The sequence below is a fragment of the Oncorhynchus masou genome, unplaced genomic scaffold (assembly GCF_036934945.1).
Source record: "Oncorhynchus masou masou isolate Uvic2021 unplaced genomic scaffold, UVic_Omas_1.1 unplaced_scaffold_1433, whole genome shotgun sequence".
Lineage (NCBI taxonomy): Eukaryota > Metazoa > Chordata > Actinopteri > Salmoniformes > Salmonidae > Oncorhynchus > Oncorhynchus masou.
The window spans coordinates 111,469-131,208 of record NW_027004292.1 but is presented as its reverse complement, the minus strand read 5'-3'; the positions used below and the strand labels follow the sequence as shown (position 1 = coordinate 131,208).

General features: G+C 42.6%; 1 protein-coding gene across 1 annotated transcript in view; it reads left to right on the top strand.

Annotated features, from left to right (window-relative positions):
• The first annotated feature begins 846 nt into the window (after positions 1-846).
• ush1ga (Usher syndrome 1Ga (autosomal recessive)) overlaps positions 847-19,740 on the top strand; it is a 30,749-nt gene continuing 11,855 nt past the window's right edge. Inside the window, exon 1 of the mRNA XM_064959002.1 lies at positions 847-1,146. Coding sequence (XP_064815074.1) covers positions 983-1,146 — 164 coding nt within the window. The 5' untranslated portion in view covers positions 847-982. The remainder of the gene's footprint in view (positions 1,147-19,740) is intronic.

Sequence of the window (19,740 nt, the reverse complement as noted above, 5' to 3'; positions counted from 1 at the left end):
TGGATGTATAACAAGCTTCTGCTTAGAAAAACACCTTTCAACATTTTTGTATTTCACTGTCACAACATGGCTCATATTGTGATGTGCTCATCAAAACTCAAATCATAACATCACACCTTTAATGATGAGTCAGTGGATATGATGGTCTGTTCAGTAACACTGGCAGACTGCTGTTATAATGAGCTACAACTTCTTATAAGTGTGTATGAGCCTTTATAATGGCGTATGAAACGTTTAAAAGCATATCAAATGTTATGTTGTTCTATGCATGAATCAACATTTCAAAGGACTCTAAATGGCTATTGGAAATGAATACCTACTCTCCTAAGCACTATCTAGAATACCAAATGGTACTTTGGCTGTCCCAATAGGAAAACCCTTCGAAGAACACTTTTTGGTTCCAGGTTGAACCCTTTTTGGTTCCATGTAGAACCCTCTGTGGAAAGGGTTCTATGTGGAACCCAAAAAAGGTTCTACCTGGAACCAAAAATGGTTCTACCGGTGACACAAAAAGGGCTCTGCCATGGCGACAGCTAAAGTACCCTTTTGGAACCCTTTTTCTAAGAGCGTATAGGCTGAATGTGTAGAATATGAATACTGAACTTAAAGTTATTTTTAAATGCCTATATATTCCAAGCATTTTTCTTTATTTTTCTATGTTCTTTCACATTTATATTAGGCTCCGTGCATTTTGTGCACATCATGTAGACCAGAACAATTATATTCCTGTGGGACCAGACAACCTAACAGCCCCGACGCGATAGCCCCTGGATACCAAATGCGCGGTCCTTCTCAGCTCGCGCGGCCGTCACTGCAACGGCATACGCCACAATAACAGTTCAGACCAGAGGCACGGCGCTTGCTTACAATGAAACACAGGCGGAGGCAGGCAGTGGAACTCTAGCCTGTGGTGCCTGCCATTTAGACCGAGAGATGGGTAGATGACGACCGAGAGCAATGGAGTCGAGGGCTCGTTGGTAGCATGAATGACAGGTATCACAAGGCGGCCCGGGATGGCTACCTGGACCTGCTGAAGGAGGCTACGCGGAAGGACTTGAACGCGCCGGATGAAGATGGCATGACACCGACGTTATGGGCCGCTTATCATGGCAACTTGGAGGCTCTGCGACTTATCGTGGGCAGAGGGCAAGTAGGCTTTTAAGAACTGAAAATGTACTTTTCGTCACGTATGGAATGTTGTATTCCTTTTGCTCAACTCGTGCAGTAGCTAAGGATAGATAGTGTCCATATCTCGTGTGGTTAATAATATTGTGTTTGGTAGACATTTAAGTATTATTGCGTACTCTTATCATGGATAGATACGAGAGGGAAAGTTCCCCCTGTGTTAAATAGTTATTCTATTGCCCACCTATACTAGCTAGCCTACCCCTTCATGCAGTGCTCTGTGTAGTTTATGTATATTCTCCTATGGAACGCATCACCTCTGTAGGAATTAGGTCCGGTCGAGTAAGGTCTGTAGCGTGAAGTAAGGTCTGTAGCGTGAAGTAAGGTCTGTAGCGTGAAGTAAGGTCTGTAGCGTGAAGTAAGGTCTGTAGCGTGAAGTAAGGTCTGTAGCGTGAAGTAAGGTCTGTAGCGTGAAGTAAGGTCTGTAGCGTGAAGTAAGGTCTGTAGCGTGAAGTAAGGTCTGTAGCGTGAAGTAAGGTCTGTAGCGTGAGGTAAGGTCTGTAGCGTGAAGTAAGGTCTGTAGCGTGAAGTAAGGTCTGTAGCATTAGGTAGGGCTAGTATTAAAGGTCTGTAACATTAGGTAGGGCTAGTATTAAAGGTCTAACATTAGGTCAGGTCTGTAACATTAGGTAGGGCTAGTATTAAAGGTCTGTAACATTAGGTAGGACTAGTATTAAAGGTCTAACATTAGGTAGGGCTAGTATTAAAGGTCTAACATTAGGTCAGGTCTGTAACATTAGGTAGGACTAGTATTAAAGGTCTAACATTAGGTAGGGCTAGTATTAAAGGTCTGTAACATTAGGTAGGACTAGTATTAAAGGTCTGTAACATTAGGTAGGGCTAGTATTAAAGGTCTAACATTAGGTCAGGTCTGTAACATTAGGTCAGGTCTAACATTAGGTCAGGTCTAACATTAGGTCAGGTCTGTAACATTAGGTAGGACTAGTATTAAAGGTCTAACATTTGGTCAGGTCTGTAACATTAGGTAGGGCTAGTATTAAAGGTCTGTAACATTAGGTCAGGTCTGTAACATTAGGGCTTAGTAAAGGTCTTAACATTAAGGTCTGTAACATTAGGTAGGGCTAGTATTAAAGGTCTAACATTAGGTAGGGCTAGTATTAAAGGTCTAACATTAGGTAGTCTGTAACATTAGGTAGGGCTAGTATTAAAGGTCTGTAACATTAGGTAGGACTAGTATTAAAGGTAACATTGTATCTGTAACATTAGGTAGGGCTAGTATTAAAGGTCTAACATTAGGTCAGGTCTGTAACATTAGGTCAGGTCTGTAACATTAGGTAGGGCTAGTATTAAAGGTCTAACATTAGGTCAGGTCTGTAACATTAGGTCAGGTCTGTAACATTAGGTAGGGCTAGTATTAAAGGTCTGTAACATTAGGTAGGACTAGTATTAAAGGTCTAACATTAGGTAGGACTAGTATTAAAATCAAATCAAATTTTATTTGTCACATACACATGGTTAGCAGATGTTAATGCGAGTGTATTAAATGCTGTAACTTCTAGTTCCGACAATGCAGTAATAACCAACAAGTTATCTAACTAACAATTCCTAAACTACTGTCTTATACACAGTGTAAGGGGATAAAGAATATGTACATAAGGATATATGAATGAGTGATGGTACAGAGCAGCATAGGCAAGATACAGTAGATGGTATCGAGTACAGTATATACATATGAGATGAGTATGTAAACAAAGTGGCATAGTTAAAGTGGCTAGTGATACATGTATTACATAAGGATGCAGTCGATGATATAGAGTACAGTATATACGTATGCATATGAGATGAATAATGTAGGGTAAGTAACATTATATAAGGTAGCATTGTTTAAAGTGGCTAGTGATATATTTACATTTCCCATCAATTCCCATTATTAAAGTGGCTGGAGTTGAGTCAGTGTCAGTGTGTTGGCAGCAGCCACTCAATGTTAATGGTGGCTGTTTAACAGTCTGATGACCTTGAGATAGAAGCTGTTTTTCAGTCTCTCGGTCCCAGCTTTGATGCACCTGTACTGACCTTGCCTTCTGGATGATAGCGGGGGGTGAACAGGCAGTGGCTCGGGTGGTTGATGTCCTTGATGATCTTTATGGCCTTCCTGTAACATCGGGTGGTGTAGGTGTCCTGGAGGGCAGGTAGTTTGCCCCGGTGATGCGTTGTGCAGACCTCACTACCCTCTGGAGAGCCTTACGGTTGAGGGCGGAGCAGTTGCCGTACCAGGCGGTGATACAGCCCGCCAGGATGCTCTCGATTGTGCATCTGTAGAAGTTTGTGAGTGCTTTTGGTGACAAGCCGAATTTCTTCAGCCTCCTGTGGTTGAAGAGGCACTGCTGCGCCTTCTTCACGATGCTGTCTGTGTGAGTGGACCAATTCAGTTTGTCTGTGATGTGTATGCCGAGGAACTTAAAACTTACTACCCTCTCCACTACTGTTCCATCGATGTGGATAGGGGGTGTTCCCTCTGCTGTTTCCTGAAGTCCACAATCATCTTAGTTTTGTTGACGTTGAGTGTGAGGTTATTTTCCTGACACCACACTCCGAGGGCCCTCACCTCCTCCATGTAGGTAGTCTCGTCGTTGTTGGTATTCAAGCCTACCACTGTTGTGTCGTCCGCAAACTTGATGATTGAGTTGGAGGCGTGCGTGGCCACGCAGTCGTGGGTGAACAGGGAGTACAGGAGAGGGCTCAGAACACACCCTTGTGGGGCCCCAGTGTTGAGGATCAGCGGGGAGGAGATGTTGTTACCTACCCTCACCACCTGGGGGCGGCCCGTCAGGAAGTCCAGTACCCAGTTGCACAGGGCGGGGTCGAGACCCAGGGTCTCGAGCTTGATGACGAGCTTGGAGGGTACTATGGTATTAAAGGTCTGTAACATTAGGTAGGGCTAGTATTAAAGGTCTGTAACATTAGGTAGGGCTAGTATTAAAGGTCTAACATTAGGTAGGGCTAGTATTAAAGGTCTAACATTAGGTAGGGCTAGTATTAAAGGTCTGTAACATTAGGTAGGGCTAGTATTAAAGGTCTGTAACATTAGGTCAGGTCTGTAACATTAGGTAGGGCTAGTATTAAAGGTCTGTAACATTAGGTAGGGCTATTAGGTAAAGGTCTGTAACATTTAGGTAGTATTAAAGGTCTGTAACATTAGGTAGGGCTAGTATTAAAGGTCTGTAACATTAGGTAGGGCTAGTATTAAAGGTCTGTAACATTAGGTAGGGCTAGTATTAAAGGTCTAACATTAGGTCAGGTCTGTAACATTAGGCTAGTATTAAAGGTCTGTAACATTAGGTAGGACTAGTATTAAAGGTCTGTAACATTAGGTAGGACTAGTATTAAAGGTCTAACATTAGGTAGGACTAGTATTAAAGGTCTAACATTAGGTAGGGATAGTATTAAAGGTCTATAACATTAGGTTGGGCTAGTATTAAAGGTCTAACATTAGGTAGGACATTAGGGTCAGTATTAAAGGTGCAGCACCAGTAGTGCTAAGGGGTGTGTAACACATGAGAGGAGTCATTACTACTTAGGATAAATAAACAGTAGGTCAGGTCTGTAACTGATTCAGGATGCAGGATAAATATAGTAACAGTAGCCTACTGACTGATTCAGGTCTAACAGTAGCCTACTGACTGATTAAAGGATAAATAAAGTAACAGCAGCCTACTGACTGATAGGTCAGGATAAATAAAGTAACATTAGTATTAAAGGTCTGACTGATGCAGGATAAATAAAGTAACAGTACTGACTGATGCAGGATAAATAAAGTAACATTAGGCCTACTGACTGATGCAGGATAAATAAAGTAACAGTAGCCTACTGACTGAAGGTAAATAAAGTAACAGATTAGGTGATAGGGATAAATAAAGTAACAGTAGCCTACTGACTGATGCAGGATAAATAAAGTAACAGTAGCCTACTGACTGATTCAGGATGCAGGATAAATAAAGTAACAGTAGCCTACTGACTGATGCAGGATAAATAAACAGTAGCCTACTGACTGATGCAGGATAAATATAGTAACAGTAGCCTACTGACTGATGCAGGATAAATAAACAGTAGCCTACTGACTGATTCAGGATGCAGGATAAATATAGTAACAGTAGCCTACTGACTGATGCAGGATAAATAAAGTAACAGTAGCCTACTGACTGATGCAGGATAAATAAACAGTAGCCTACTGACTGATGCAGGATAAATAAAGTAACAGTAGCCTACTGACTGATGCAGGATAAATAAAGTAACAGTAGCCTACTGACTGATGCAGTGATAAATAAACAGTAGCCTACTGACTGATTGATGCAGGATAAATATAGTAACAGTAGTCTAACACTGATTCAGGATAAATAAAGTAACAGCAGCCTACTGACTTAAAGCAGGTCTAAAGTAACATTGCACCTGTACTGACTGCCTTCTGGATGAAATAAACAGTAACAGTAGCCTACTGACTGATGCAGGATAAATAAAGTAACAGTAACCTACTGACTGATGCAGGATAAATAAAGTAACAGTAGCCTACTGACTGATGCAGGATAAGGTCTAACAGTAGCCTACTGACTGATGCAGGATAAATAAAGTAACAGTAGCCTACTGACTGATGCAGGATAAATAAAGTAACAGTGACATTTCTTCAGCCTACTGACTGATGCAGGATAAATAAAGTAACAGTAGCCTACTGACTGATGCAGGATAAATAGTAACAGTAGCCTACTGACTTCAGGATTAAACAGTAGCCTACTGACTGATTCAGGATGCCAGGATAAATAAAGTAACAGTAGCCTACTGACTGTCAGGATAAATAAAGTAACAGCAGCCTACTGACTGATGCAGGATAAATAAAGTAACAGTAGCCTACTGACTGATGCAGATAAATAAAGTAACAGTAGCCTACTGACTGACAGGATTAGTAACAGTAGCCTACTGACTGATGCAGGATAAATAAAGTAACAGTAGCCTACTGACTGATGCAGGATAAATAAAGTCAGTAGCCTACTGACTGAACAGTAGGATATGCAGGATTACTGACTGATGGGATAAATAGTAACAGTAGCCTAGGATGCAGGATAAATAATGTAACAGTAGCCTACTGACTGACAGGATAAATATAGTAACAGTACTACTGACTGATTCAGGATAAATAAAGTAACAGTAGCCTACTGACTGATGCAGGATAAATAAAGTAACAGTAGCCTACTGACTGATTCAGGTAAATAAAGTAACATTAGCCTACTGACTGATTCAGGATAAATAAAGTACAGCCTAGGACTGATGCAGGATAAATAAAGTAACAGTAGGTCTGACTGATGCAGGATAAATAAAGTAACAGTAGCCTACTGACTGATGCAGGATAAATAAAGTAACAGTAGGTACTGACATTAGGATGCAGGATAAATAAAGTAACAGTAGCCTACTGACTGATGCAGGATAAATAAAGTAACAGTAGCCTCTGTAACATTGATGCAGGATAAATAGGTCTAGGTCTGTAACATTGATGCAGGATAAATAAAGTAACAGGCCTACTGACTGATAGGCAGGATAAATAAAGTAACAGTAGGTTGACTGATGCAGGGTAACAGTAGCCTCACACTGATGCAGGATAAATAAAGTAACAGTAGGCCTACTGACTGATGCAGGATAAATAAAGTAACAGTAGCCTAGGACTGATGCAGGATAACATAAAGTAACAGTAGCTACTGACTGATGCAGGATAAACTGACTGATGCAGGATAGTATTAGGTAACAGTCTGTACTGACTGATGCAGGATAAGGATAAATAAACAGTAGCCTACTGACTGATGCATAACAGTACACTGATGAAGGATAAATAAACAGTAGCCTACTGACTGATGCAGGATAAATAAAGTAACAGTAGCCTACTGACTGATGCAGGATGCAGGATAAATAAACAGTAGCCTACTGACTGATTCAGGATAAATAAAGTAACAGTAGCCTACTGACTGATGCAGGATAAATAAAGTAACAGTAGCCTACTGACTGATTCAGGATAAATAAAGTAACAGTAGCCTACTGACTGATGCAGGATAAATAAAGTAACAGTAGCCTACTGACTGATGCAGGATAAATAAAGTAACAGTAGCCTACTGACTGATGCAGGATAAATAAAGTAACAAGCCTACTGACTGATGCAGGATAAATAAAGTAACAGTAGCCTACTGACTGATGCAGGATAAATAAAGTAACAGTAGCCTACTGACTGATGCAGGATAAATAAAGTAACAGTAGCCTACTGACTGATGCAGGATAAATAAATAAAGTAGCCTACTGACTGAGCAGGATAAATAAAGTAACAGTAGCCTACTGACTGATGCAGGATAAATAAAGTAACAGTAGCCTACTGACTGATGCAGGATAAATAAAGTAACAGTAGCCTACTGACTGATGCAGGATAAATAAAGTAACAGTAGCCTACTGACTGATGCAGGATAAATAAAGTAACAGTAGCCTACTGACTGATGCAGGATAAATAAAGTAACAGTAGCCTACTGACTGATGCAGGATGCAGGATAAATAAAGTAACAGTAGCCTACTGACTGATGCAGGATAAATAAAGTAACAGTAGCCTACTGACTGATGCAGGATAAATAAAGTAACAGTAGCCTACTGACTGATTCAGGATGCAGGATAAATAAAGTAACAGTAGCCTACTGACTGATTCAGGATAAATAAAGTAACAGTAGCCTACTGACTGATGCAGGATAAATAAAGTAACAGTAGCCTACTGACTGATTCAGGATAAATAAAGTAACAGTAGCCTACTGACTGATTCAGGATAAATAAAGTAACAGTAGCCTACTGACTGATGCAGGATAAATAAAGTAACAGCAGCCTACTGATCTTTAGTTTGTTCTTTGTCTGTGGCAGGTTAGCCACACCAATAATGCCTAGGTGGTGGTCAGTGGGGATTTATTGAAGTCATGTATGTTTGTTCCATTGAAATGAACTGTTTTGGCTCGGGGTAAACAAGTAAAAAGGTCACCAATACCACCACCACACTGACCACACTAATAGTGTATACTGTAGAGAGGCCTACCTACTGAACATTTCCTGTACTTTTATTGGACAGATGATGTTGTTTTCTGTGTTTTGGAATACCATAGAATATCACATAATAGAATACCATAGAATAGAATATCACATAATAGAATACCATAGAATAGAATACCATAGAATATCATATCATATAATAGAATATATTATAGAATGTCCATATCATAGAATATCATAATAGAATACCATAGAATATCATATAGAATAGAATATCATATTATAGAATATATCATATAACCAGTTTAATCATGAACCTTTCCATTGATAGACTATTAACTGAGTAGGTTAGCTAGTTCCAGACATTTAAAGTCACATAGGGCCCCCAGCAGTGCCCTGAGGCAGTGGTTCAACCCCCTGTTTTACCAGTCACTCTACACTACTGTATCACTCATCTCATATTCTATATCTGTCAATAAAACTTCCAAATACTCCCCAAAAATATCACATTGGATCTGATAAATGTTTTGTTGACGTGATGATGTGCATTGATTGATTTGGCCTCGCCCTACTTTCTTTGTGGAGGGACTACTGGCTCCAACTATAGACTAATCAATGAGCAAGCTACTGCTTAGTTATGTCACTGTTTTTCAAATAACCATAAGTGTCCATCTCTAATCATATCCTAGCAACATAAATGTTTGCCAAAAAAGGAAGCCTACCATGATCAATTAAGGCTGTTGTTGTATCCTCTCCTCAGCTTAACATTGCTTTTTGAAAAAACACCAGAACGTCAGAGAGGGTGAGATTAGAATTCTAGATGTAGAATGATACTTTACTGGTTATTGTGCAGGTCAGAATTATGTGATGCAACAATGGACATATCATCACGTCATCATCATGCTATTTCTTCTTTCAGTAAAAACGTGTAAAGTGTAATGCTTTTTTACAGACAGACAATGTCACTTAGTTTCCATGTATGTCATTTGTCAGTAGCTATAAAATTAATTCAGATCATACATTCTATTCAGGATAGAAAATGAATACATCTAATTTGGGACAATCAGTGCAAATGACCAGTGGCCAATGAGCCTGTTTAGATAACGTCAGGTTCAAAACTTATGGCATCCCTGATAAAGATTTTTTTTTTTTAAAGACTGTATGAAATAATACAAATACTGAGATATTGTATGCACAAAAAAAGGGAAAATATTATTTTATATACTAATAAAATTGATCAGAGAAAGAGTGTTTAACATGTGATACAAAATGTGTAAACATTTCCCAATTTTATTGAGCGTACAATCAAATCAAATTTGATTGAGCAAACAATATAACTCAGTATTTGTATTTATTTATTTTATACAGTCTTTTTTGCTCAACTTTATCAAGGGTTGCCAATAATGTTGGACCTGACTGTATGTTGGGTTTAGATTAGGAAGCACCAGTAAACTGGAGTACACAAAGCTCTCTTCAGTGTGTTTCTGGCTGACCTGGTTTCCTTTCTTGTCCAGAGAAAGAAGCCCATTAGCAAAGTAGTTCATTGGCAAAAGTTCGGGGGAATTCTCTCTAATCTCTACTTCTCTCTCTTTCTGTCCCTCTCTCTCCCTCCATAAATGTGTATGCACCTAATATGGGTTGGGAGAGGGGGGGGGGGGGTCCTGTTTGGGTGTTTAAGACAGGGGCTTTCACAGATACCTTGTGTAGGGGGGAGATTGTAACGACAGTGGTCACATAGAGAACTAAGTATACGAGGGTGAAGGTGGTTGGAGGTAGGGTGAGGATCGTATTCATACGATCAACCACCAGAGCAATAGGCTGGTGAGGGCCTCCGTACTCCCAGCTGGGGTTTCAGACCCTTCTCTTTCCATGGCTCAGTTATGTTTCACCAGGGCCCTGTCAGGTGTCCTATTGGAAATGTAAAGCTCTTACAAGATGCCACCTTTTCTCGAGCTTCCAAGGCTTTTGGTGGAGGTGGGGACAGTGGAAAGGGGAGTCTCAGTCAGTGGTGGGACTACGCTGGGTGTTTTCTTTCACATGAAAGCAAAAGGAGCTCTTGTATGAGCTAGGATGTTCCATGTTGAGAGGGATGGATGCTCCCAGCTCTTTCTTCTTTGGGTTGAAAAAACAGTTTGTCTGGTGGTGTAACTTCTGTTGTGGGGAGATGAGGGAGCCTGACGAGTGTGTAACTCCTGTGTGTTCTCAGGTTCTGCTCACGGACGTTCCCAAATTCAGAGAAATTAAATTGATTTTCCCCGGACGTTTCACAAACTCTCGGCTGCCATCTCCAAGATGGCCTCTGGCCGCGCCCCGCTGGTCGATGGTCTGCCTGTGGACTTTTAGAAAAAAGTGAATTGGACAAGACTTGTTGAGTGAGTGCGTCGGAGGAGTTGCAACTAAGCTGTTGGTGGGTGGCTTGAGTGACCTAAAGAACTGGAGGCCTGAATCGTTGTTCTGTGGGGACTATAAGGTCTTTTCTATTGTAAACAAGGACCAAATGTACTGTGTACCAGGATGCTCAATCACAGACCATCTGTTCATAATCAGAGACATAATAATCAAGGCTTCAGAATGTGGACCTTTGGACCTTCTTCCTTAGAAAGCCTTTGATAGGATGGACCATGAGTATCTGTTCAATCTGCTGTCTGCTTTTGGTTGTGGGGAGAATGTTGTGGCCCGTGTTAAAATGTATGGTGAAGGTGGGCGGGGGGGGCTGAGTAGGGTAGCCTGGGTAGGCCAGTCTGGGTAGGGTGGGACATTTCAGGGATGTCCTCTATCGGGGCAGCTATGCACGCTTACTATTGAGGAACTTCTGGGCCTGCTACACAGGAGGCTGTGGGCAGTGTGTGTGCCAGACAGGGTTGGGGACAGGTGTAGCAGTATCAGCATATGCTGCTGACGTCTCAGAGATGATTAGAGATGAACAGAACCTACGGGGTCTAGTTTGAGAGGTTACAAGGGGGCGTCTTCGGTTAAGGTAAACTGGGGCAAGAGTGAGGCTCTGTTATGTGGGGCATGGAGGGACGGGGTAGCTTCCAGGGGGGGGTTACAGTGGGTCTGAAGGGCTCAATATCCTTGGGATGTATCTGGGCTTGGAGGGGTGGGTCAGGAAGAACCGGGAGGGAGTGTCATAAGTGGTGGTGTCAAAGCCAGGCGAAGTGGTGTTGGCTCCTCTACCAAGTGTCATACAGAGGGAGGGTGCTGATCATCAACAACTTGGTGGCATCGTCCCTATGATATAAACTGTTCTCAACGGCCCCGGCGGTCTGCTGCCTGTCCAGGAGGGGAGACAAGGCCTCATGGACCTGGAGAGCAGGGTGGCAGGCTTCCGACCCAAAGTGGCACAGAGACTATACCACACTGATGATGGCTGGAGGGAACTAGCATGTGCTCTGTTGAGGAGGGCTGGTAATTTAGGGCTGGACCAGCAGCTTCTCCTCATGAGGCTGAACACAGCAGGGGTCTTAGACTTTTACACTCTAGTACTGAGGGCCTGGCAACTGCCAAGGACCACACGAGAAGGAGGTGTGGTGCATGGGCCATGGGAGGCCATCTTCCACAACCCACAGATCCCTTTAAGGTCGTTCAGCCACCCTGCAGGGATGTTTAATGGCATCAAGAAACTGCCTAAGCCACCGTTTCTACCATTGCAAGTGACAGCAGACACTAAGGACTGGCAGGAAGGTCCGGAGGACGTACTGACTTTTAACACTCTGATCCTGGGGAAGTTTGCGAAGGTGGGGGGCAATGCGCTGTTCAGCCTCAGTGTCAAGGAATTTAGGCCCAGCAGGAGCTTAGCGGGAGTGAAGGGGCATCAGTGGCAGGGGGTTGTGGGGGCTGAGAGCATGGCAGGGTGTAGGGTGCTCTATAAGCCCCCACTGTCGAACAGGTCAGGTGACCGAAGTATTCAAGCAGTGAAAGGGCCAAATGTGTTGTCATTTTTTGTCTCTCTCTCTCTTTGTCATCTCTCTCCTCTCTTTCTCCTCTCTTTCTCTCCCTCTCCTCCTTTCTCTCTGTCAGTGTGTCTGCTTTTGCCAGGCATAGTCCGATCTCTCATTCTCTCACAGACTAAAGTGGGCCTTGTGTGCATTTCAGGAACACAAATATACTGTAAGCAAATGCCAAATTAGGTTTGATGTGGTTCATTAGTCCTCTGTGCATTCCACCATTTTGTTGAGGGAAAATGCACACAAAGTAACACAATGGCGGGTCCACTTAGACAGTGTGGTGATAAAGTAACCGATAACAACCCTAGTTCTAGGAATTCCCACGGTATTCAGATTATAAAACATGTACTACACTGTGTACTGTACCCATCTCTCACTGATTATGATAAACAGCGGTTCTAACACCATGAAAAAGTGTGCGTGACATTTGGTACTAAAGATACTTCCATAGTCCCCATAGTTTCTCACAACACCAGTGACTACTAGACAGCAGCACCCTTGAGATCCAGGGAGATCATTTCAGTGATGTCTGACAACTTTATTGGGTTTGCTGCTGAAATACAGGCCTGGCAGATTTACAGTGGATTTATAGTGAATTTATAGGGGATAGTGAAACAGTAGCAGTAGGGAGCAACAATCTGTCATTCTATGATGTAACAACAAGCATAGTCAGGATACTGAGGACAGTGGAGTCCTTTTCAATTCCATTCTTATCATATTTTAAGTGAACAAGGGTTATCGTGTGTTATTATTGGGCTATGACCTGCAGTAAAAGGTGCGCAGAGAAGAGTGAGGGATGTGTAAAATCATGTAATGTCTAACAACTGGAGCTGTAATTAATAAAATAACATAATAAACATTATGTATCATCAAATAGCTGGTCGTCTGTAGCTCAGTTGGTAGAGCATGATGTGTGCAATGCCATGATGGTGCGTTGGATTCCTGGGACCAGACATAAAATGTATGCATCATTGTAAGTGGCTTTGGATAAAGTGTCTGGTAATTGGCAGATATTATATAATAGCACTGATATTTAGATTTATTTGAGATTCGTCTGCCCAGAGGCCCAGGCATTTGTGACACAGTCCTTTAAAGCGCTTGACCCCTTGAGTCCCCTTTGCACATACATTTGCACCCCAAAACATTTACCAGGAGAGTAGACAAAAAAGGAGCCCCAAAAGACACTGATAATCAAAAATGAGAGAAAAAAAAAAATATTTTTTAGCATTTTGACAAATAAAGATTTAATGAAGAAAAGTACTCTTGTAACTCAGTTAAACTGTGATATATATTCTTAACCTGTTACGGTTAGACCCCTCGACAACATTCGGTGAAATTGCAGAGCGCCAAATTCAAATTAAATTACTATAAATATTAAACTTTCATGAAATCACAAGTGTATAATACATCAAAAATAAAGCTTAACTCCTTGTTAATCCAGCCGGCATGTCAGATTTCAAAAAGGCTTTACAGTGAAAGCAAACCATGCGATTATCTGAGGACAGCGCCCATCATACAAATGCATGACAAACATATTTTAACCAGGGAGGTGCAACACGAAAGTCAGAAATAACGATATAATTCATGCCTTACCTTTGAAGATCTTCTTCTGTTGGCACTCCAAAATGTCCCAGAAACATCACAAATGGTCCTTTTGTTCGATAAATTCCTTCTTTATATTCCCAAAATGTCCATTTATTTGGCACGTTTGATTCAGAAATACACCTGTTCCAACTCGCCCAACATGACTACAAATTATCTAATAAGTTACCTGTAAACTTGGTCCAAAACAGCTTTCCTAATCCAACCTTAGGTATCCTAAAACATAAATAATCAATCAAATTTAAGACGGAATATACTGTGTTCAATAGCGGATAAATTCAACGTGGAGCGAGCTCCAGGTCGTGCGCAACAAACAATAGAGTCCACTTGGCTTGACACTCACAACGAGCAGCCGTACTTCATTTCTCAAAAGAAAATCATCAACTGATTTCTAAAGACTGTTGACATCTAGTGGAAGCCATAGGAACTGTAACCAGGTGCCTCATAAATATAGTTTCTCATAGAAAACAAATTGAAAACACAGTAACCTTAATTTGTATTTTTCCTGGATGGTTTGTCTTCGGGGTTTCGCCTGCCAAATAAGTTCTGTTATACTAAGACATTATTTTAACAGTTTTAGAAACGTTAGCGTGTTTCTATCCAAATCTACCAATTATATGCATGTCCTAGCTTCTGGGCCTGAGTAACAGGCAGTTTACTTTGGGCACGCTTTTCATCTGGACGTGAAAATAGTGCCCCCAAGCCCGAAGAGGTTTTAATAGAACATAATGACCCTAACCCTACTTGACCCTAGCCCTACCTGACCCTAAACCTAGCCCTACCTGACCCTAAACCTAGCCCTACCTGACCCTACTACCTGACCCCAGCTCTAGCCCTACCAGACCCTAACCCTACCTAAACCTACCAGACCCTAACCCTACCAGACCCTAACTGACCCTAAAACCCTACCTGACCCCCTACCTAACCCCCTACCAGACCCTAACCCTACCTGACCCTAAACCTACCAGATCCCCTAAACCCCTAACCCTAAAGAATCCTAACCCTACCTAATCCTAATCCTAAACCTAATCCTAATCCTAATCCTAAACCTAAACCTAAACCTAAACCTAATCCTAAACCTAACCCTAACCTAAACCTAGCCCTACCTGACCCTAGCCCTACCTGAACCCTACCTGACCCTAGCCCTACCTGACCCTAGCCCTAACCCTGACCTAACCCTACCTGACCCTAGCCCTACCTGACCCTACCTACCTGACCCCTAGCCCTACCTGACTACCTGACCCCTAACCTGACCCTACCTGACCCTACCTGACCCTAAACCTAACCCTAACTAATCCCTAACCCTAACTAATCCTAACCTACCTAACCTACCTAATCCTAAACCTAACCCTACCTAATCCTAAACCTAACCCTACCTAACCCTAACTACCTAATCCTAACCTAAACCTACCTACCTGATCCTAAACCTAAGCCCTACCCCTACCTGACCCTAGCCCTACCTGACCCTAGCCCTACCTGACCCTAGCCCTACCTGACCCTAGCCCTACCTGACCCCCCTACCTGACCCTAAACCTAACTAATCCCTCCTAACCCTAACTAATCCTAAACCTACCTAATCCTAAACCTAACCCTACCTAACCCTACACCTAATCCTAACCTAAACCTAGCCCTACCTGACCCTAGCCCTACCTGACCCTAGCCCTACCTGACCCTAGCCCTACCTGACCCTAGCCCTACCTGACCCTAGCCCTACCTGACCCTACCCTACCTGATCCTAACCCTAACCCTACCTGACCCTAACCTGACCCTAAACCTAGCTCTACCTAATCCCTAACCTACCTAATCCTAACCCTAAACCTAATCCTAAACCTAACCCTAAACCTAAACCTAATCCTAAACCTAATCCTAAACCCCTAAACCTAATCCTAACCTAAACCTAATCCTACCTAAGCCCTACCTAACCCTAGCCCTACCTGACCTAGCCCTACCTGACCCTAGCCCTACCTGACCCTAGCCCTACCTGACCCTAACCTGACCCTACCTGACCCTAAACCCTAACTAATCCTAAAAACCTACCTAATCCTAAACCTAAACCTAATCCTAAACCTAACCCTACCTAATCCTAAACCTACCTAATCCTAAACCTAATCCTAAACCAAATCCTAACCCTACCTAATCCTAAACCTAACCCTAACTAATCCTAAACCTAAACCTAACCCTAAACCTAACCCTAAACCTAAACCTCCTAAACCTAATCCTAAACCTACCTAAACCTAATCCTAAACCTAACCCTACCTAATCCTAAACCTACCTAATCCTACCTAATCCTAACCCTACCTAATCCTAACCCTACCTAATCCTAAACCTAACCCTACCTAATCCTAAACCTACCTAATCCTAAACCTAGCCTTACCTGACCCTAGCCCTACCTGACCCTAGCCCTACCCCTACCTGACCCTACCTGATCCTAAACCTAACTGATCCTAAACCTAGCCCTACCTGACCCTAACCCTACCTGATCCTAAACCTAGCCCTACCTGACCCTAACCCTACCTGGTCCTAAACCTAACCCTACCTAATCCTACCTAATCCTAAACCTAGCCCTACCTGACCCTACCTAATCCTAAACCTAACCCTACCTAATCCTAAACCTAACCCTACCTAATCCTAAACCTACCTGACCCTAGCCCTACCTGACCCTAGCCCTACCTGACCCTAACCCTACCTGATCCTAAACCTAACCCTGATCCTAAACCTACCTGACCCTAACCCTACCTGATCCTAAACCTAGCCCTACCTGACCTACCTGACCCTAACTGATCCTAAACCTAGCCCTGCCTGATCCTAAACCTAATCCTACCTAACCCTACCTAATCCTAACCCTACCTAATCCTAAACCTAGCCCTACCTGACCCTAGCCCTACCTAACCCTACCCCTACCTGACCCTACCCCTACCTGACCCTACCCCTACCTGACCCTAGCCCTACCTGACCCTAGCCCTACCTGACCCTAGCCCTACCTGACCCTAGCCCTACCTAATCCTGACCCTAGCCCTACCCTAGCCCTACCTGACCCTAGACTGTGACCTCTCAATTCTTAGACGATTTAGACTGACCTCTCAGTTCCTAAATCTTCTAGGCTGTGACCCCTCAGTTCCTAGAAGATTTAGACTTCCCAGACCACCTTTGTCTTATGTCCCAGACAAGACGACACATGCAAAACAAGACACTAAAATTGGCACACTAGAGAGGAGACAGCAAATCAATTCCGGAGACCCAGTTTGAACCCTTGTAGGTAACACTAGACAGTGAGAAACCAGGGTTGGGCAGTTGATATTTTAATAATTTGGCTCCCTGAGCTAATGCAGAGGCTTTAGCTCAGAAGGCTAAGTACAGTAATGTGTTGGCACTTTTTTCTCAGAGTGCAGGGTTCTATCTAGGACCAAAAAGGGTTCTTCAGCTGTCCCCATAGGGGAAACCTCTGAAGAACCCCTTTTGATTCCAGGTAGAACCCTTTTGGGTTCCATTTAAAACCCTTTCCACAGAGGGTTCTACCTGGAACCAAAAAGGTTTATCCTATGGGGACAGTCGAAGGACCCTTTTGGAACCTTTTTTTTTCTAAGAGTGTGGATTGTCAGATCAAGGCAGGAAGAAATTAAAGTCAGGCAAGTTAGGAGTTAGTTAATCCTATGGCTCTCCTGGGGGGGGGGGAAATCAGGATCAGGCAGGTGAGGTGTTAATCTGCTGGCGTTCCTAGTTATTAATGCCTTTAACTCATTGGACTAAAACTGTTGTGTTGCGCACGAGACCCGGGTTGGTCACAAGAAATCAAGGTCAGGCTGGTGAAAGGTGCTAATCCTGGCTCTGGTTGGGACTAGCGTGGCAGGCACACAGCTTCTCCGTTGTCTGTCACAGGTTTGTCCATCAATATTGTATAACTAGCCCCTGCGACCAGTGCAATGCTAGCTGCACCTCATCAACTATTGATCAAGCCTGTTGGAGAACTAATGCTACAGTATATAGGGATGCTAGACCGGAGCTCAAACTCTGTCTGTTAAAGCATTTACAGAGGGGCAAAAAAGTATTTAGTCAGCCACCAATTGTGCAAGTTCTCCCACTTAAAAAAGATGAGGCCTGTAATTTATCATAGGTACACTTCAACTATGACAGACAAAATGGAAAAAAAATTAATGAATTTATTTGCAAATTATGGTGGAAAATAAGTATTTGGTTACCTACAAACAAGCAAGATTTCTAGCTCTCACAGACCTGTAACTTCTTTAAGAGGCTCCTCTGTCCTCCACTTGTTACCTGTATTCATGGCACCTGTTTGAACTTATCAGTATAAAAGACACCTGTCCACAACCTCAAACAGTCACACTCCAAACTCCACTATGGCCAATGAGCTGTCAGAGGACACCAGAAACAAAATTGTAGACCTGCACCAGGCTGGGAAGACTGAATCTGCAATAGGTAAGCAGCTTGGTTTGAAGAAATCAACTGTGGGAGCAATTATTAGGAAATGGAAGACATACAAGACCACTGATAATCTCCCTCGATCTGGGGCTCCACGCAAGATCTCACCCCGTGGGGTCAAAATGATCACAAGAACGGTGAGCAAAAATCCCAGAACCACACAGGGGGACCTAGTGAATGACCTGCAGAGAGCTGGGACCAAAGTTACAAAGCCTACCATCAGTAACACACTACGCCGCCAGGAACTCAAATCCTGCAGTGCCAGACGTGTCCCCCTGCTTAAGCCAGTACATGTCCAGGCCGTCTAAAGTTTGCTAGAGAGCATTTGGATGATCCAGAAGAAGATTGGGAGAATATCATATGGTCAGATGAAACCAAAATATAACCTATTGGTAAAAACTCAACTTGTCGTGTTTGGAGGACAAAGAATTCTGAGTTGCATCCAAAGAACACCATACCTACTGTGAAGCATGGGGGTGGAAACATCATGCTTTGGGGCTGTTTTTCTGCAAAGGGACCAGGACGACTGATCCGTGTAAAGAAAAGAATGAATTGGCCATGTATCGTGAGATTTTGAGTGAAAACCTCACTCCATCAGCAAGGGCATTGAAGATGAAACGTGGCTGGGTCTTTCAGCATGACAATGATCCCAAACACACCGCACGGGCAACGAAGGAGTGGCTTCGTAAGAAGCATTTCAAGGTCCTGGAGTGGCCTAGCCAGTCTCCAGATATCAACCCCATAGAAAATCTTTGGAGTGAGTTGAAAGTCCGAGTTGCCCAGCAACCACCCCAAAACATCACTGCTCTATAGGAGATCTGCATGGAGGAAAACGTTTGACCTCTGTCATTGCCAACAAAGGGTATATAACAAAGTATTGAGAAACTTTTGTTATTGACCAAATACTTATTGTCCACCATAATTTGCAAATAAATTAATTAAAAATCCTACAATGTGATTTTCTGGATTTCTCTTCTCATTTTGTCTGTCATAGTTGATGTGTATCTATGATGAAAATTACAGGCCTCTCATCTTTTTAAGTGGGAGAGCTTGCACAATTGGTGGCTGACTAAATACTTTTTTGCCCCACTGTATGTTGGAAAGTCAACTGAAATCAACTCAATTATTGCTTAAAGGTCATCTGGATCTTTTTTTAAAAACAATTCACAGTTGCCCCTATAACTTCCATTGATTGGTTAGCTAGCTAGCGGTGGCTAATGTTAGTGAAGGTCCTAATGGCTTTTCAAAGAAAACTGGAAAATTACAGACTTGGGTTTTTAAATCAGGTAAATCCATTTGAATTCAACCACTTTTTGACAGCATCCCTGTAGATTTATACAACACTTTCCATTAGAAATCCAAGGCTTAAAGATGAAGGTGTCCATGTATGCCGATGACTCACGTTTTGTATTAAGTTCTCAATCTGCAATGTCTCATTGAAGATCTAGATAGCTCTTCTGGACTATAACCTAATTATGATAAGTGTACAATATGTATTGGATCTTTAAAAAATAACTTTTACATTACCCTGCAGTTTACCTTTAAAGGTGGGTTT